This window comes from Pangasianodon hypophthalmus, chromosome 25, assembly GCF_027358585.1.
Source record: "Pangasianodon hypophthalmus isolate fPanHyp1 chromosome 25, fPanHyp1.pri, whole genome shotgun sequence".
In the NCBI taxonomy this organism is placed as follows: domain Eukaryota; kingdom Metazoa; phylum Chordata; class Actinopteri; order Siluriformes; family Pangasiidae; genus Pangasianodon; species Pangasianodon hypophthalmus.
The window spans coordinates 10,062,991-10,084,215 of record NC_069734.1 but is presented as its reverse complement, the minus strand read 5'-3'; the positions used below and the strand labels follow the sequence as shown (position 1 = coordinate 10,084,215).

Here is a 21,225-nt window from a genome sequence, read left to right as displayed (position 1 = left end):
CATTGTCATGCTGGAACAGATTTGGGCTGGGCTTCTTAGTTCCAGTGAAGGGAAATCATAATGCTACACCTTCCAACTTTGTGGCAACAGGCTCATATATGAGTGTCATGGTTAGTTGTCCACATACCTTTGGCCATATAGTGTATGTTTCATACAGCAGTGATGCTGATTTTTGCATATGTGTGGCTTTTTTTTCTCTCTCAGCAGAGATCAGTAGCTTCAGTATGAGCCAAAAAAAAAAACAAAAAAAAAAAAACTGAACTTCAGATCCTTACAGTGAACTGTTAATACTCTCTTATTGCAAGAATTAACAAAATAATAAAAAAAATAGTTACCTAAAATCACTTAAATTAAGGGAATCTCAAAATATAACTGTACAGTATTTTACAAACATTGTATTCAAATATTGAGCACTATTTAAATGTGTAAAACTATATTTTGGCTATTTATTTGAGCTAGAGAGCTTTTTCATTTCTGCACTTTCTACTCAAAATGAATTTTTATTAAAGTGGTTATGAAGACTCAGGCCTAAGGTTGTCCCCTTTTAAGAACCATTAAAGAATCAATTTTTCTAACAGTTTCCTTGTTTTTGAGTTGGTTTTGGATTAAATCTGTTCAGGTTAAGACAAATTGACTAATGCCTATAAGAATTCACCAGTAAGGCCAATAACTTTGATAACAAGTTGAGTTCCACCACTGTAACTAAATGTACTCCTTGGCTTGGTTTTACAAATCCCTGAGGGTCCTAGCACCCCATTTTGACAGTGATGCACCTAAATCATTTATTGTTTTGAAGATTTTGCTCTACTGAATATTAAATTTATTTATGTGGTGGTTCCACAAAAAGTCAATAGACAACAGAAAAGTCATTTTGCCCATGTTCACATTTGAACATGACCCTGCATGCAGCCTCATCTCCAGTTAAACTGGTGTGATAACAGAGAAAATTTGCATGCTGAAAGATAATAGCCAGTTACACTCCATGACTCAGCAGCTCCTGTCCTTCACATCTGCTAACTTCCTCCAACAATTTTTCTTGCTTTGCCACATTTATAGAGGATGTCCTCTGCATGCACATATACATAGACATGCAAGTGGTCTTGATCCTTCTTGACCCCACCTAATCTTGTATGGTGTCTATTTACAGAAACACAGGATCATCAATCAGCACTGAGCCCTTTTAAAACCCTAGAAATAACTCTATCATCTTATAACCACTACCATGACTTAATTCTCATTTCATCTTCACACTCTTTAAGGCTTTATACAGAATAAATATTCTGAGAGCACTTTTATTGTATGACACGCCTGTTGTTATTCTATTAGGTAAAAATACAAGCAAAGGGACTGGGTTAAAAAAAGTTTTATTGCCATGTGTTTTGGTTTAAACGTGTAATGATGGATGATGGTACAGAATACAATATTGAGCTCTTTTACCCAACCCATTCGTGCAGATTTTAAAGCATTAATCATTGGGGCTGACGTTAATTCTTAATAATCAGAACTAAAACATTGTGAGTTTTGGCTTGTGAAAAGGCTGTGGGCCTTAGGCCATGATTAAAACATAAGAGACCGCACATGTGCTATTTTTAATTTTTAAATAAAAGCTTGCTCAGTGTTGGTTTTTGCTTTGAATTACCATGTATACTTGTTATACTAGTATTCTTGTTGTCTGCTCTATGAGTCATATTGCAGGAATCAGGAGCGCAAACTGAATCAATTCCTGGCCCAAGTGATCTGGTGCTGTGGGAAAGAAATTTGTCTACTCTTGCTTTAGATTGATCATAGGCCTCCCCACAGTTTGAATTTTTTAATTGATTTTCATTATTTAATGTGAAACTGTGAGGTGGTCTGCATGTAATTGGACTACTGATCCAGGCAACATCAGACTACTGATCAAGCCAAATAAACGTGGGAAGAGATGTATAAGCACCCTGTGGATCATACACAGAGACAAAAGATGAGCATATGGACCTTAAGAGCCTTTATAATATATCAGGAACCTGAGATCTGAACGAATGGGCAGTGGATCAGAAGGAAATTCTGCTGAAATGCTACTGAAACTGTATAGGTTGGAAGCAGTTGAATATGATTGAGGCCTTTTTTTCTATATATCTTATAACAATCAGACAAAAGATTCTTGTCTGTGCGTGTAAAGGTACAAACAAGTTTGGCAATACACTATCATCTCATGATATCAGGCTTGCAGTGATGCACTTCAAGATTTATGATTACGCTAAGGCACTTATTATGTGTGTGACACATTGTCTAAAGACAAAATGAGAGTCGTTGTAGAAAGACTGTAAAGACCAGCTTGGAGCCAGAATGTGTCAGAATTTGTACAGCACCGTCTTTTGAGTAGTAGTATTGTTTCCTTCTGGACATCTCTCAATATCACCTGACATCAGCAGTTCATAACTTATAAAATCATACCATGTACAGTCAATGAGTTTCATCACTATTGTCCATGACCTGATTTGTCACATCTGTATGTTTAGCAAATAATATTACTTTAAGTTATTCTCAATCCAGTTCTTAAAGTTGGCCACTCGAGTGTATACAGTGTACAAGTGTGGATTACAATTTTGCAGATTGTAGCCAAAGCTCACCAGGCCCAGAAGTTCCCAGATAGACTCCGAGACACTTTCCTCTGCTCTCCTGTGCTGTGGCATAGTAGGTACAAGTATGATTCCCCCTGATCTGGCAGGACAGACTGTACTGGAGCTGATAGGATGTTGCCTCCCACACAACATATTATCAGTAATGCTATTGGGAAGCCCTTGTTTAGTATACTGTCTTTCACACTGCAACACATCGGTTAGTTCAATCATTCCAGTCTGAGCCACTTGAGAGTGTGTTTCATGCTTTCTTGCTACAGACCAGCCGGTGATATAGGCCTGGTTCACACTTAGCTCCCCTCCCTGCAGACGAGGCAAGCACACAGGGGAAACAATCTCGCTGATCCTCGCCTTCTCCACCAGCTTCAGTATAGCTAGGTCTGAGTCAAACCTAGTAGAATCATAGCTGGGATGAACCAGGATCTCTGAGACCTGTAGAGAAGAAGGCAGGGCTGCAGATCACAAGGAAATACTACTAAAGCTGTAGGGGGTGAAACAAGGTGATTATGAAAATGCTTAGATATTTAAAGCAGAATATTTATTCAATGGGCTTCTAAAGTATCAAGAGTGTTATTGCTGCCATAGCAACAACTTGCAATACTACCAAGAAAAGATTTGCTGATCATTTCATCAAGCTCTTTTGTAAGGCTTTCTCGTTGCCATTGGTGAGACACTTCGACAGCAATGGACATCACATTAATAGCATCTAGGATGGCAATGCAAATTGTCTCTCGGTAGCAATGCTAGTTGTTGCTATGGCAGCAATGACAAAACCAAAGTTAAGGAGATGGCCCTCGGCTGGTCGATTCTCTCAATTGGTGTTTTGTTGATGGTGGTGGTTGGTCCAAAGTCTCCCAAAAATGTTCAATTACATCATTTAATATACATCGAACCATTCAGTTTGTGCCCTTGTAGATGGGGTATTGTCATCCTGAAAGATGCCACTCCTATCAGGATAGTAATATTTCACAGGAAAAAGGTGAACACTTTGTAATCATTTGCAGTGATGTTTCCCTCTAAGTGTAAAAGTGAACTCAAACAATCGTAGCAAATTACCCCCACAGCATAACATGAATGGAGTGCCTCTGTAGGGGTTAAGCAAGCATTAAGTTCTGCACCATTCTGTACGCACACATACATGCACTCACACACTTGACTCAAATGACATTCATCCCCTTTTTCCACATCTCTGTAGACCAGTTTGGGTGGTTTTTGCACTACTGAACTCTCAAAAGTGCATCTGTCTGTGTAATGAGGTTTATGCAACCCTACTATAATCTCTCTCTCTCTCAAGGGAGGAAACTCATCCATGGTTTTAAGACTTCAGGCAGTCACTAACTGCAGAAGATTTGCATCCAGGTGTTAAAAAATAATCCTTATAATTATGCTAGTTTGTCCAATTACTTTTGAGCCTGTGAAAATGGAGTTACTATGTAAAAAATGGCTGTAATTCCTAAACATTTAATGCACTATTTTTTGTTAAACCCCTTGAATTAAAGTCTACACTTCAATCGCATCTTGATTGCTTCATTTCACTCTCTCTCTCTCTCTCTCTCATATATATATGTTTTATGTTTGCCTTACATTTGTGTTTTATGTTCCATTTATGACTAAAGTTTATCTTTGAGTTTATGTTTGAGTTTCAACTGAAAGTTTATGTTTTGGTTCCCTCCTCCTCCTTGCCCGTCGTTGAATATGTTACTAACTAATTATATATATATATATATATATATATATATATATATATATATATATATATATATATACACATATATATATATATATATATATATATATATATATATATATATATATATATATATATTTCACTGTCAATCCAGTGAACACACACACACACATTTTGTGTGTGCGTATATAGATATATATATAGATATATATATATATATATATATATATATATAAAAATCTGAAATATATATATACACACACACACACACACACACACACAAAATGTGTGTGTGTGTTCACTGGATTGACAGTCTGATCACGTCCTGGATTGACATTCTCAGTCTCCACCTGAAGAACAGTCTTCAGTTTTTCCTTATATAGCGCTCTAATGCATGAGCATCACAGTCATCCAATGTGTGCTCTTAGCCACAATTTCCAACCCCATTTACTGAACTACAAATGCAGATGTCACTTTAGTCACTGTTGCAATTGATTGAAGCTCCTGCCATCTGTGCCCCAATAAATCACCCTCCTTCAAAGGCATAAATCTTTTCCTCTTGCCATCTTGATCCAGAATTGTGGTCAACGAGGCCTTCTAATTATGCCACAGAGCATCAAGATGTTAATTGCATAATTATATCATGCAGAACACCTGTCTAGAAGTATCTGCCCTTGCTATGTTTCTGTACTCATTTATTCGGGTTTTTCTTTTGATTCATCACCAGTCTGTGTATATACTGTATATAATGCATTTTAAGGATGAAGAAGCACTTGCCATGCAGAAAAAACCTACAGTATATTACTATACTAACAAAAAAACATATGAAAAGTAATGTCCTAATATTAATGCAAATTTATAGCTATTGTTCATCTTAATATTTTTTAAATATACTGTATACAGTATATTTACTATACTTTATATTAAATAGACTGTATACTATATAGTGTATTCTGTATACTGTTTTGTATATCCTTTAATAGATGTAATCAAAATAATAAAAAAAAATAAATTAAGCAAACTGTGCATGGGCAGGCTGTATATATTTCAGTTTAAAGGATCTGCATTTTCAACTTGTGATTTTATGCTGTGTTTCTGAATAGATATCGCTTGAGTAAACCTTTGTATTAGATTTTGATAACTATGAAATGACCAAGTTGTAGATAATACACTCAGACCTTTGGATCCTACAGTATACAGTGGGGTCCAAAAGTCTGAGAGTGCTAGTAAAAAAGCTTCTATTTTGCATTCTTTTCTAATTTAATACAAAAATTTTCATTACAAATTATATTACTGACAACTTGAGTGAAAAGTACAACATTTGGTATTTGGTATGTCCCCTTTTTGCTTTAGTCACAGTGTGCACTCGAGCTGGCATGGACTCCACAAGTGTGTGCAAAACCTTATGATCCATTTTAGATCAAATCCATTGAAGTGTCGTCTGAACACGTGCTTCAGTAAAAGAGATTAGGCATGAGGAAAATCTAACCTTTTGTACAAAGCAGTTAACATGGTCAGTAATCACAACTTTGCTTACATTTAAATAGGTACCTAGAAATGAATATGAAATGATGAATGTCGAATACGAAATATTCAAGGTATTGAACATTTACTTTCTTTGTTTCAAAATTCAAAATAAACCTTCTGTTTATTTCCCATTCTAAATAAAAAAATATTCCAGATTTTCAATGTAGTCTCAGTCTTTTAGACCCTACTGCATGAAGTCCTGATGTTCCTGAATGAGATTAGATCAAAGTGTTAGTGTGAGAGTTTCTACCTTCATGTGCTGAAGCCTCTTATTCTCTCCCAGCACTACTTTTAGATCAGCCATGTTGTTGGGTAGAGACTGTCCAGGCTCAGTTACACAGTGTGCTGGCACCAGGACAGCATGCTGGCTCACCAAAGCACCACTGCACACCAGATGCCACGTCTCCTCCATGCTCTTCTGGTGCCAGTCGTCATAGTCATCTTCGGAAAACACGTCCCCTTGCCTGTTGGTCCTCCCTGTAAAGGGACTGGTGTGGTCAGAGGGACGGAGGTATATGGCTGCATGCCATGGCCAATGGGTTTGTGCCAGGTTCTGGGGTTTGGATGAGAGCTTACCACACACTGCAAAGGAGAACAACAGTTTTAACTTCCATTACAGTGAGATTGAAAGGTCTGAGTCAAATACCAGCTACCAGTTTCAGTGATTATAAAATGACTAGTAACAGTAATGCATAATATATAAAGAACTGTGATATTCCATGTAACTTTCTGTTGGAATCCCATTCCTGAGCCACACCTCTAATCTTAACCAGATGCCCTGTACACATTTCTGTCAAAGAAGAAGAATAGTATGCCTCCTACACTTATCTGTTTTCGTATTCATTTATCTATTCAATCTGTACAATGTTTATAATGTCTTCATACTTGGATACGTTCATGTTTCTTGATCAGCTAAAAATTTGTCTCAAGTGTAAATAATGTATTCATAACTAATTATCATCAACTGAGTAAAACACTGTATTAGCTTATTAAGCAGTAAGAGAATGTAACCATGTAACTTTTTTTTTTTAAATGTGGATGTAAGACTAGGTAGAAATTTACTTTAAAAGCTAGGTTTGCAGGTTACTTATGATTTTATCAAGGCTGACTTGCATTTCTCTATTCAAATCTGTTCCCTTTCTAATGTACCACATATCACCTAGCAACAGCTTATATATGGCTGTTTAATTATACCTATAGTAATCTGAACCAAAGCCCTACTTCTCTGTGCCCGAATGTGTGTGCTGCCCCCACCTGGTAAACAGGTGACATGCCGTCCACTCCACTTCCCAGTTTTTAGACACGTACGGCGTGCACTTCCAGAGTACCAGTACAGAGGAGAGATGCACTCATACTCTATGCTTGTGTAGAGGTGGTGGAAACCAGTGGGTAATTCACCCTGCGCTATCTCTATACTGCTGCTGCTTTCTCTTTCATGAGGGTGGAGGGAGGAGTACAGCCTGTGTAGTGGACTCTTTCTAAAAAAAAAAATGGATATTTCAGGATGTGCATGTTTCAGATTAATATTAATCTTTAATTAAGTGGTAATTCATTTCCACTTAGTTAGATTAATGAAGTGGCAATTAGTTTCTCTGTCTCTCTTGTGTGTACCTTGAAGAAAGTTGGGGCTTCAAGATCTTCTGACGCACTAGCTTTGAAATCCTTGGTTCCGGACAAGCTGCAACACAGGCATTGGAACATGATTGATCTAGTTTGGAAATACTGAATGACTCATACTATTGTGATATGTCAAAAAGACAGACACCTTTGATACACTGTGGCTGCCTGCCACTCCAGGTGCCATCGAGCTGGCATGTTCTTTTGGAGTTTCCACTGAGAACATAAGACTTATTGCAGGAAAATTCCACGCTCTTGATAGCACCATCTGAGCCAATAACTTTTAAGAAGTATCCATGATGTAGTTGTGATAATGGAGGACATTGTTTTCTAATGACGTCTGTGTCTGTATTTCCAAAGAACAGTGAAAAAGAACCAAAAGATGGGTTAGCATCCACTGATATGCTGATATGCTAAGCTTTGACAAGACTATATGTGCAATAAAACACAACAGAGTGTTGTTATGAGAAATAATCAGTGACAGAGTGGTGAGGTGTAGCCCAGTGTGAAACAGAGTTACAGTTAAGAGTTGATTATTTCACAATAATCACAGCATGTCCCAAATTGTTTTATTGCTCTTGTACCACAGCACTTTGTCAAAGATTACCATTCATGTCATTTTTTAATCTGGTTGTAGTTACATTTAATGTTGTGGTACATCTGCGAGAAAAGTTAGCTCCTGTTATCACTTTCGTTCCCCCACCCGCTACTCTCTTTTTCTCTCTGCGAGTTAATAAGAGAAAAAAAGTGCAGCTTGTGAGGTTAATGAGACATCAGAAGTCCTGAAACAGACCACTACAACGTGCTGACACTGGAGACCCTTCCATAAATGTTAAATAAACATCTTCTTACAGAAGCGAGCAACCATATCCACTATTATATGTTTTTCTTTGTTAAATAACACATTTTTATCCATTTATTGTTAACCTTAGATTATTGTGGAGCATCTGCCATAAAAGTCCCTGTGAATAAGCCGTCACTATAGAAACACTAATCTATTAGAATGAATGCATTAATATAAACTAGACACTTGTGGTTACAGAAAATTATTCAACACATTCTGACCAATTAGATTTGAAATTTCAACAGTGCAGTGGTATAAGGGTTTCTAAAGAATTGTGATAAAACTATTGTATTCAGTACTAGATGCTCCAAAATAAGCCTTCACACTGAATAATGATGATGACAATGTGAGCTCATTATGGGTGTATTATTGCTCTTGGACACACAAGTGACAATTTATAATATACAGCTTTACTCAGCATTCAAAATGTACATACCTTAAAGTGTAGTCAATGATTTTCAAGTCAGAACATTATTTTTGTAATATTTGGAGAAGTTTTTCTCACATGGAAGCAACAGACAGTATTTGGGGAGAAACACTGGTTTCCAAAAACTGGTGAAATGGGACAAACGATCTGGACCACCAGTCAGGACAAGGAGGCTCTACTAGTCTGTCAATCCTGATTCAGAGCTAGCAGTCAGGCACTCCGGCCCAGGTGGAGCATGTGTATATATATACAGTCAGGTCCATAAATATTGGGACAGTGACACAGTTTTGGTAATTTTGCCTCTGTACACCACCACAGTGGATTTGAAATGAAGCAGTCAAGATGTGACTGAAGCGTAGACTTTCAGCTTTAATTCAAGGGGTTTAACAAAAATATTGCATTAACTGTTTAGGAATTACAGCCATTTTTTACAGAGTTCCTCCATTTTCACAGGCTCAAAAGTAATGGGACAAACTAATATAATCATAAATATTAGGATTATTTTTATTACTTGGAGGTAAATCCTTTGCAGTCAATGACTACCTGAAGTCTGGACCCCATGGACATCACCAAATGCTGAGTTTCCTCCCGTGAGATGATTTGCCAGGTCTTTACTGCATCCATCTTCAGTTGCTGCTTGTTTGTGGGCCATTCTGCCTTCAGATTTGTCTTCAGTAAGTGAAAAGCAGCTCAGTTGGGTTGAGGTCAGGTGACTGACTCGGCCATTTAAGAACATTTAATTTCCAAGCTCTTGGGCTGTTTTCACAGTATGTTTTGGGTTGTTATCCATCTGTACTGTGAAGCACTGTCCTATCAGTTTTGCAGCATTTGACTGAATCTGAGCAGAAAGTATAGCTCTGTACACTTCAGAATTCATCCTGCTACTTCTATCAACAGTCACATTATCAATAAACCCCAGTGACCCAGTTCCATTGGCAGCCAAACATGCCCATGCCATAACACTGCCTCCACATGTTTGACGGATGATGTGGTATGCTTTGGATCATGAGCCCTTCCTTTCCTTCTCCATACTTTTCTCTTTCCATCATTCTGGTACAAGTTAATCTTGCATCAGAACTGGTCAGGCTTTTTTTAGAGGTTTTTTAGCAAAGTCTAATCTGGCCTTTGTGTTCTTGAGAGTTACCAGAGGTTTGCATCTTGAGGTAAACCGTCTGTATTTACATTCATGAAGGTGGCTCTTGATTGTAGACTTTGACAATGATAGGCCTACCTCCTCCAGAGTGTTCCTGACTTGGCTAGATGTTGTGAAGGGGTTGTTCTTCAATAAGAAAAGAATTCTGCAATCATCCACTTTAGTTGTTTTCTGTGGTCTCCCAGGCCTTTTGGTGCTGCTGAGCTCGCCAGTGCATTCCTTCTTTTTAAGAATGTACCAAATTGTTGATTTGGCCCTCCTAAAGTTTCTGCTATCTCTCTGATAGGTCTGTTTTGGTTTTTCAGCCTAATGATGGCCTCCTTCACTTGCATCAACACCTCTTTGGATGGCATATTGAGAGTTCCCATGAACAGCTACCAAATGCAAATTCAACACTTGGAATCAGCTCCAGACCTTTTATCTCCTTAATTTATCATGATATAAGGAGGAAACAGGCCACAAGCTGGCCATGAAACTGCTTATCAGTCAATTGTCCCATTACTTTTGAGCCTGTGAAAATGGAGGAACTCTGTAAAAAATGGCTGTAATTCCTAAACGGTTAATGCAATATTTTTGTTAAACCCCTTGAATTAAAGCTGAAAGTCTACGCTTCAGTCACATCTTGACTGCTTCATTTCAAATCCACTGTGGTGGTGTACAGAGGCAAAATTACCAAAACTGTGTCACTGTCCCAATATTTATGGACCTGACTGTATTTGGGGGTATGGCTTTGGATGGAAAACTCCAAAGATATTGAGCTTCAACCCAGTGAACATGCACCAAAATCACTGACTTAACCTTTATTTCAGGTTTTTCACAATTAACCGGACCTTGCAAAGAATTTCACACTCAATGCATCATCAAATTTAAGAAAATTAAAAAATAATTGTCAGTCACTGTCAACAACCAAGCATGCACAAGTTAAACTGGAATCATGTCAATCATACCCCTGGTGCATGTGGGAGCTGTCCCACTCCAGGTACCGTTGGACAGGCAGATCCTCCTTGAGACTCCTCTGAGCTTGTAAGGTTTATAGCAGAGGTACTGAACTCCAGTGGCAATGTTTCCATTCTCATACTGCAGGAAACGGTCCCCATGAGCAGGCTTCTGAGGGGTTACACAGCCAGCTTCTGCTTGTTCAAACAAGGTGGATTTATTAGAATGACATGCCATATAGCAGGGGTTCTCAAACTTTGTGCAGCCAGGGACAATTTTAAATGTAATATAAATTCCCCAGACCCCCAACCCCCCACAGCACATAATAATCCAGCTATTGAAATATTTGTCTCAGTAGTCAAATCTGTAGAATAATATTCTGGCCATTAATTGGTACTATAAAGCTTTTTATTCCTGAACATTCCACCAACATCACATCTGGCCCATGTTGACATTATTTATAGGCAACTTTTTCTTGAGATACTGAGGTTTTGTTTAAACCCATATCATTCAAATGACAATGATATAGCTTATACCTACTGTATAAGATTCAAATTAACCTTATTTATAGGGTTAATTTGAATCTTATAGGTATAAGCTATATCATTATCAACACTATAAATAGGACCCTTAATGGTTATCCCTTAAAGATTCTGTAGATCCTTTGTAGGAAGGTAAGAACAATTATTTAATGAAAGAACCCTTGAAGAATCCTCTTTTTCTAAGAGATAATTTTCTGAGTTAATGAGGCTTGGATTAAACCCATTATATTTGAGAAACCAGTCAAAAACTAAATATAATAACTTTGATAAAGGTGGGTCATGATTTGCACCACTGTAACTTTAAGAATTCTGCCATATAGGATAATGCACAAACACACACATACACACCGTCATATGCACACATAAAGGCAAATTTGCAGCTTTACCCCATTCACATGATTACTATGTACATTTTTTCCACTGAATCAGCGACACTCACTGTTCTCACACTGTAGGCCTGTGAAACCTGCTTGGCAAGCACAGTGGAAAGTTTTAAATGTATCCAGTGAGCAAATACCGCCGTTCATACAAGGATTGGGGCTGCACACTGCAAACACAAAAATCCAAGCTAGTGAGGACATACACTGTGTGTTCTGTAATAAAAAGACACTCTGTGGTTTTAACCAGACACATAGATACCTGTGTTTGTAAACTGCACCTGAGAGTTCCTGAAACGTAGCAGAGAAACCATCATAATTATTATAGCCATCAGACACAAAATGGATATGCAGTGAGTCTCCTGAGCTCCTGATTGGTGGCGGGATTTTGTCTCCACAGTATCGGCCAATCAGAGGCGAGTGAATGCTGTCACCATCTCTGAGCTCTACAAAGTCGTAGCGACACCTGTGATCAAACTCCAGATTAAGCATTGTAAACCTGCAAGAGATGAAAAAAATTAAATTAAATAACAAAGGAGTTCTGTAATAAGTGAGATTGGCATTAGGTCATAATCCAGGGAAAAGGGAATTGCCTGAATTCCATGGCCAACCCTCTGCTCACATGTAGCGTCCAGTCACATTCGGCATTGACTGGATAACTCTCCAGGGTCACATGACCTTGAGGCCTCCGTATTACTTCTCCACATTCTGAAGTAAAAACAGCAACATAAACATACATACGCAAAGAAAACAAAAAAAATTTTAAAGAGAAATCACAACTTGTTGATTACGAGCAAAGCCCTTCTAGGGTTGAAATCTGTGCCGTAACAGGACACTCACTGAGACAGTCCCCTCCAGACCATCCCTGACGACACTCAGTGCAGTACCTTCCATTGACGTAGAAATCATCCTTTGCCTGCCATGTGCCATTATTACATCTCTTACAGTTGTCAAACACATTGCAGCCTGAGAGTAGAAAAAGAGACAAGAAGTCAATATCTGCTCCATGTCAAACAGGACATTTGAGGCAGGGTGACAAGTAGTTTTTGTTAGGTGACGAGAAGGACATAGACTAAGGACATTTTTTCAAAGGATTTGTAATTTGTACATCACTAACTTACATAGCAGTCACTCTCAGCAAAAGATATACCACAGATTGCAAAAGTTTGCATCCCCATTGCTTTCTGGGTGAAAAACAAAATTATGTTCTTTAACTGAATCTAAGCCAGAGGTTACCTTAATGTGGTGACATAGCAAGCTCAAAAGTGTGTATCCTCATAGAGTGCTCATTAATTTAGTAGAATGTGCCAAACTAAGGTGTTGAGTAACCTAGAATTGTCAACACATTGCTGCAAGGTAACAAAGGTTTGTACAGGTTCAAACTCTCAAGCAGGTTGCAAAGCAGATTGCAGTCAAGGCAATAAAATAATAGCAATCATCTGTAACCTGTCTCACCTGTCAGTTCCATCCCACACCACCAGAGATCCCCATCACCAGAATACTAGGCCACTTCCAGGTCATCTGAACTTTCACCTGCACTCCCTCATTGACTCACTGTTTATATAACCTTTTTTTAGCAATTTATTTATCGTTATGACTACACCCAAAACAAGGACTATACCTAAAAATAGAGATGTAGAAGATTCATTCAGAATCCATCATTCAGAAATATATGAAACAAGAGACAAAAGTTTTTAGATGCACATCCCACATTTTATTTTTTCATTGTTAAAATATTGACATATGTCGTTGACCAATTATGATACTTGATGCAATGAAATAGTGAAAGCTAGTCCATCTTTTGCACTCAGCTGTAAACTGGTAGGAAAAAAAATTAGCAATGTTTATAACTAGCATGGCCATTTGTAGGTATAAGCAGTAGCTTAGGGACCTGTAAGAAAGGAGAATTTAATAGATAGATAGATAGATAGATAGATAAACTAACAAACAAACTAACTAGGATGGTCACTAGGTTAGTACCCATAGGGGTATGTCATTTGTACTTTTAGTCTCAGTAGCTACCAAATATGTACTTGTAAAGCAGCTTTTTCTAACAGTGTTTGGTCTGAATAAATCTGATTGGATCACTTCCCACCCAGCCACAGACTCTGCACAGACTCAGTCATACCCTGGTGGATGATGCAGGGGTCACACTGGTGGATGTCGTTACGGCAGCAGGGCACAGCGTAGCCCACCCGTGTCCTCTGAGATGGACATTTACAACGGATCAGCTCATACTCACAGCAGGAGCGACACATGGCATTCCAGCGAGGGCCTGGACACTTATCCTCCTGGGCTCTGGACACTGAAAAGCACATACAGAATAAATAATGGGTATAAAATGTATTGTGAAATATTCTGTTTCCAGCTTCCTGTTTTTCCTCCTGCTCTGTTCTGAAACTTAACTGGCCCCCTGGAGCCAGAGTTGGCACAGGGGCAAGAGTTTGCACAGTAGAGTCATTGGAGCCAGTCCATATTGCCCACCCTCCCATACTGGTGATGAACACTATACTTGTTAATGTCGGGAGCACGCACGCAAAGTTGCAAGTACAGCATTATTAACTATTATGTAAAATGGTAAAATATAATCATATAGTCATATAATTTTCACAAGTGCATTGATTTTACCATTGTCAGGAAAAGATTTTAGAGCTTTGAGTCATGACTGTCTGAGCTACCATTTGCTAGCTAGCTGATCCATTATTTTTATCAAAGTAATGTAAGTATAAATAACTAATGTATGGTACCAACTAAAAATACATTATATAGCCAAAAGTTTGCAGACACCTGACCATCACACCCATATGTTGCTCTTCCCCAAATTGGCGCCACAAATTTGGAAGCACGCAACTGTATAGAATGTCTTTGTAGGCTATAACATTACAATTTCCCTTCACTGGAACTAAGGGGCACAAACCTGTTCCAGCACGACAATGCCCCTGTGCACATTGTCATTATCACATGAAGACATGTTTTGCCAAGGTTGGAGTGGTAGAACTTGAGTGTCGTGCACAGAGCCCTGACCTCAACCCCACTGAACACCTTTGGGATGAACTGGAATGGTGACTGCCTCCCAGGCCTCCTCACCCAACCTCACTAATGCTGTTGTGGCTCAATGGGCAAATCCCTACAGCTATGCTCCAAAATGTAGTGGAAAGCCTTCCCAGAGGAGTGGAGGATAACAGCAAATTGGGACTAAATCTGGAATGGGATGTTCAACAAGCACATGGTGTATGAATGTTATGATCAGGTGTCCACAAACATTCGGTCATATAATGTATACTGCTAAACCGCAGTTAACATTTACACTCAACACAAACAATTTTTTGAGGAATAAAAATTACTGCTTTGATGCCTAGAGTAAGTTACCCATCTGAATAGAGAAGATCACTCTTATGCTCCACTTGTTCTGTCAGTGGAGTTCATTCAAAAAGGAGTGACTGGCTTTACCAAGTGTTCGCTAAGGTCATAAGGTCAATAAATTGGTATGAAATTTAGCTAGTGTTAGCTGCCTTGGTTTATGCCATCTCTTCATTCACTCACATTGGTTTGCTAGTTATAATATCAGTACAGTGAGCCAGCTTAGACTTCTAAGTAAGCAGCGTAGTGGAAAAACTGCACAGAACTCCCTGCTGAGGGTCTGTTACAACAGTTAACTGAAGAACAAGACATGGCTTTGCTATAGAACTGTCAAAGCTGTCAATACTGTAAATCTTCAAAGTTCTAAAGTGTTAAATGAAGTTCTTTGGGCAGTAAGAGAGCTTCAGGTCTGTGCTGGAAAGTGTGTATGCATTCATGAGGCTCGATTGTCATGTCTAGCCCAACCCAAAACTTTGAATAACCTCATCAACCTCAGTATTTTATTTATCATCAAATAACTCAAATAAATCGTATTCATTGTAAGGAGATATTAAGGTCAACTGAACTTACAGAAAAATTACAGAAGACTCTACAAAAATAATTAGTGTATTCTTTTCGTGTTCACTAACATGGGAATGGGCAGGGTTAAAAATCATACTGCAGCAAGCCACTAGAGGGCCTCAGAGACATTTTGGCTACAGTTTTCAAACCCATGTTACAAGATCCACCCATATACAGTCATTAAATGCATCTCATCGTGTCTTCTTAGTCTATGTGTACATACCCATTTGCTTATTGTTTCTTTGTGAAGCCTTGTTCATGTCTACTGTAATCTTAAACCATAGTTTCCATTATTGTGTGTTGTTCTTTCTAGTTTATTTTTATTAGCTTGTGTTGTTTTAATTTCTAGCAGGTCCTAGACTACATGAAATTAAAATATGGATTTGCCTAGGATTAACCTATCTGACCATATCCATGTATTTAGATCCCTCTTCTCCAGATACTCGGACAGTCTTCTAAGAGAGTCAGCACTCGTGTCATATTGCAGATGGATCGCTTATTCGCTACATTCGCTACAGACTTCCTCTTGGAGCATGTTTTAGATTGTATTCATTCTTTTCATTCATTCATCTTCAGTAACCACTTTATCCTGGTCAGAGTCAGGGGATCTGGAGTGTATTCCGGGAGCACACCCTGGGAGTACACCCTGGATGAAATGCCATGAATGGGACACCGTGACAAACTACTATGACTGTTTGTTTTCTGAGCACTCCACATTTTCTTACACACAGACTCATTATGTTCATATTCAGTTCCTGAACACAGATCCTTCAGCATATAATAAATCACTTGTGTTATGTAAAAGCCACAGCTCTCTAAAAAAACAATGAGATAATAGCATGTGTAACTTGGCTACAGCGTTGCTGCATAGAAATGAGATAGATCATCAGCACTCTTGTCTAATTATTGGCATCAATCATTAATCACCTGTCATGAGTGTTGCTGTAAGCATTATTGGAAAATATACGCAAAAGGAACAGCATATTCCACAACTGCAGAATTTACAGCAGATTCTTCAACTGCAGAATGACTTCCCATGCAACTCTACTGAATTCATTTTATTCATTCATTCATCTTCAGTAATTGCTTTATCCTGATCAGAGTCATGGTGGATCCAGAGCCTATCCTGGGAACATGGGATATGAGTATGAGGTGAGAATGCTCCCTGAATGGGACTCAAGTCCATCACAGGACACCACACACACACATACACACACACACAGATTCATGCCTGGGGCAATTTAGCATAGCCAATCCACCTACCAGCAGAGGTGGGCGTAAACTAGAGGAAACCTACACCAACACGGGGAGAACAGGAGAAACTCTGCACAGACAGTAACCTAAGCTCAGTATCAAACTGGGGACCCTGGAGCTGTGAGATGGTAATGCTACTCAACTAATTTACCTCTCATTATTCATAATTATAATTAAATACTACTAAGTACCAAGACCAAAATAGTGGTATCTTCTTCTGGCAATAAATAAATAAATAAAATACAATAAAATAAAAATACATCCAATGTCATTTTCAGATGGAAGGGTCTCTAAATAGAACATCACAGTTTCAACTTCCTCAGTTTACTCCCAAATAGCATTTCCAGCCATCCTTTCTTGGCTTACTTATCTGATTTCTGTCTTTCTCATTTGGAGAAACAGTGCCTTGGAGCAGAACGTATTTGAACGGCTGTGGACCATAACATGGAGCATGACCCTGGATCCTCCAGCGACTCCTCCCTCCCCTCTCAACATACCTCTGCATATTCCAGAGCACATTCATCATCAAGCAATGGTCAATGACTAATGACTACTCATTTCTATGGAGATTTAGACCCTTTTTTATCCATAAACACAGCAAGATCAGGCATAAGAAAAATGGGTTAAGGAAACATTTGAACACTTAAAAGCTTAAACACTGAACCATGCACAAGTACATACCGCATAATTTCCTGTGGAAATATTTAAGCTAACAAAAGAAAAGTCCAACAAAAGAAAAGCACCACAGTAGACTGTTGTATATAAATTGCTCTTACCATATGGCCAGGTTGTCACTGAACAGCAGAACTGAAGGGCATATAAGAAAAGAAGTAGCGCACATGCTTGCTGTCTATGTAAAGAAAGCATCCAGAATCTTCTGCTTTTTATGAACAAGACCATTCTTTGACCAAGGACTCTACTACCTACTATTGATTTATCTGCCCACAGACTCTTTCATTCACTCACACTCTCTCATCCAACTCTCTCTGAAACACACAGAAAGACTCACCACTGAATTGCTGCTGTGACGTAACAGAGCTTTTGAGAGACTTTGATCCAGAGCAAGCCTCTTTAACCCATTCTCTCAACACTGCCACTTCTGCTCTGCTGACACACACACAAACACACACACACACACACACACACACACACACACACACACACTTAGACACAAACCCTTACACGTACTGACATTCAGCATGAAAAAGCACACACAGAAACATACAGCCAGCTATATATACATAAAAAAAGCCTCACAAACTATTGTGCATTGAATCCTGCCATGTGTTGGTTGTAAAGACAGACTTATGACAGACAATGAAAAAGTATATTTCTGGGTTTTTTTTCCTAAAATATTTTAAATGAGTAATAGACATGTAAATGCCTCAATGCCTCGTGTTCTCCATGTTCCACGTAATAGTGATTACCAGAAGAATGAAGTCAGAAGAATGTTTCTGTTTGTATTAGCCTGATATCACCAATTGCATAAGTAAGTTGTTTATTCAGTGAAATGATCATACATGAATGCACTAAGTCTTAAAGCAGCTGACTCGTTTGTTTTGAATTACCATGGACACCGAGTTTCCATGTTCTCAACTGCTCCATGCTCCAGACATTCTGTCCTTAATAGAAGCACAAATTGGTCTTGCACTGGAACTACAGTACCAGACACATCATAGACTCTCAGAAATGTATTCTTTAAATACTGCTTTAAATAATATCTTGTGATCAACATTTCTCAAACATTTCACAGATGGTGCACTTTATGTGATATTTTGGTTTATTTTTGGTCTTTTTGATTTGTAGATATGCACAGTGTATCTATAGTTTCTATAGTTACAACTTATACAGGGATCATGGATGCTCCATATCAGTGGATTTAAAAATATGTGATGTGTAATTGTTGATATGGTGTGGATTTCTGTGAAGAGACATTTGTTTAGCATTTTGGAAGGCATCTCCAGAGTCAGTATTGGATTCCTCTAACAGAGGAAAAGCTGCAAATTGAAATTTTCCACCACAAGAAAGTCTTCAGCACAGAGGGCTTTGCAGTTTCTCAGTAACATGACAAGCTGTTTTTTTTTTTTTTTGCTTTATTAACTTCAAGAGAGATAAAAAAAAGGGATGCTGGTGAGGGAACGACTGATTCATTAATCATCACACAAATTCGTTTCATGGATATTCCACAACGTTAAAAGTAACTATAAAGGGATTGAAAAAAAAATATGACATAATCCTTTAATAAATAAACATTGTTAGTGTTGGCAAATTGCTGCGGTATAAGAGGAATAAAACACTTAAGGATATACTGCTATAGGAAAATAATCAAGAGTAACCCCACTTCACATCAGGCCTCATCATATCATCTTATCAATGATTATGTTCCTATAACAGCACATCCTGTTGTGTTTTATTCCTGACTTATATCATGTTATGTTCACAGGTTGCATTTACATATGACAGAGTATGGCAATTGCCTAAGCACTGCATTGAGGCAAACTGATTTATGGTCAGGGTCTGGATTAAACAGTGCACTGAATTATTATGGGTATTATCCAAAATGACCTATAAGTGTAAGTGTAGGTAAATATCAAAAGTGAAGAGATAGTATGCGCTATAATGACATAAAACAACAGATGCTGAAAGAGGGAAAGAAAGAGAAACATTATTGAACAGTTAGTTAACTAAATCTGACAGTGTATAATGACAACCAGTTATAAACTAATTGCCCATGTCACAGACAGAGTGGTCCCATAAGCAACAGTTAAGATTTTATCACATTTTTTTTAAAATGAATGTCTGAAATTAATTGTGTTTCTGTACAGTTATTGTGCTCCTGTGCTTGGAATATTTGGTTACAATAGGCATTTGAGACCTTATGGTGCTATAATGCTCATATAGTGTGAGATACTATTAAACAGAGGCCATATGCTATATATGCTTATATTTTGTGACTTCATTTTGACTTAAGCAACATTTTTGTAAAATGCTGCCACTGCTTAGAAACAAAAAAGTAGCAAAGTACACTTTTAATACATTAAGTCTAATATTTTCATCTCCAACATTCCACTGAAGCTCAATACCGCACACCTAACATGTCTTAATGTATAACAATGAAATGTTCTGGAAAAGTCTGGGAGGTGAGACTACCTCTAAAATACAAAATCACTGTTAAAGAAGCCCTGAACGGATAAATGTGAAAGGCAAAGCAGAGCTGCATTTATTGTGAAGTAACTATTGCTGCCATTAATACCTGGAAAACATGGTAATGTTGTAAAAAGAAAATAAAAAATCAACTGAAATGAACTCCATGAACATGGTTGTTTACAGAACTGTATTGAGGAAACCCATTCTCTGTTCATATCTGGGACTAAAGCACTATATTGTGGCCTCGAGCTCTGGTCAGTCTCTTCCTATTTGTCTCAGACACGTCTGATCAAGTGTAACAGCTCGCATGTCCGCACAAGCATGACATGCTTTAAAGTGTTGAAAGGAACCCAGGACTGCACAACCTTTTATTATTATCACAGGTAAATTGTGTATTACAGAGTCTACTACAAAACAGATGAGCCACAGGAAAAAATCTGTATCTTACAACTTAGAATTAACTAATGCAGTGGACAGACGTCATTCCTCTGACTATTTAACAGTGAACTGTGACAGTTCTTTTGAGAAACAGGAATACGCAGGTATGTGTAAACTGAGCAAAATAAGAGGATAATGATCATACACTCAGTCATTTTCCTTTGTCTGTAACTCGCCATATATTATTACGTTACATTAGCTACTACTTTTTAACCTCGTCAGTTAGGTTTCTTAGCAACCAAAACACGAGACTAGGCAAGCATACTGGAGCTTTTACTTACCTGGTGGGCTAGCTAATAGAGTTATGATTTGTTCATCTCTGTTATAGATACAAATATACAATATCCTGGCTGGGAAACAGTTACAGATTTGAAGATATTTTACAACAAAGTGGTGGTGGGATTTTTTATTTTTTTTTGTCTCAGGCTCAATTCAGTCCAGTTTAGGTGGGACGTTAGGGCAGCAGGATACAGAGAAAAGTGATACAAGTAGATACACTGCCTGGTAATAATGGCCTTATGCCAGGTGCCATTCAGATTAAGATACTGTGAGGTGGATTGGAGGAATCATTGACAGTATGCTTTAATGCTATTAAAGTCTGCACCTATTCCCATTTACCTTTGGTCAGAGTTAATAAAAATGCCCTAAATTCTTTTCTCAAGTAAAAGTGCAATTACTTATCTAAATAAATCCTCTGGTAAAAGTCCAAGTACAACTTTGAATTTGGGAAAAACTTA

At 38.1% G+C, this 21,225-nt stretch overlaps 1 protein-coding gene across 3 annotated transcripts; it reads right to left on the bottom strand.

The window, feature by feature from the left end:
• Positions 1-1,347: 1,347 nt before the first annotated feature.
• On the bottom strand, positions 1,348-17,930 carry pamr1a (peptidase domain containing associated with muscle regeneration 1a). 3 transcript variants are annotated; one of them, XM_026937363.3, is made up of 12 exons: positions 17,680-17,930; positions 13,857-14,033; positions 12,569-12,694; positions 12,322-12,436; positions 12,010-12,227; positions 11,791-11,898; positions 10,821-11,003; positions 7,598-7,795; positions 7,444-7,510; positions 7,087-7,310; positions 6,083-6,414; positions 1,348-3,050 (listed from the first exon to the last, which is right to left on the bottom strand). In XM_026937363.3, the coding sequence occupies exons 1-12, from the start codon at positions 17,801-17,803 to the stop codon at positions 2,508-2,510; spliced, it is 2,415 nt and encodes an 804-aa protein (XP_026793164.2). In that variant the 5' UTR covers positions 17,804-17,930; the 3' UTR covers positions 1,348-2,507. The 3 variants fall into 3 exon arrangements, with proteins under 3 accessions (XP_026793164.2, XP_026793165.2, XP_053085585.1); XM_026937364.3 differs by lacking the exon at positions 17,680-17,930 and having other exon boundaries at positions 12,616-12,694; positions 12,965-13,998; XM_053229610.1 differs by lacking the exons at positions 13,857-14,033; positions 17,680-17,930 and having other exon boundaries at positions 12,616-12,952.
• Positions 17,931-21,225: the final 3,295 nt, after the last annotated feature.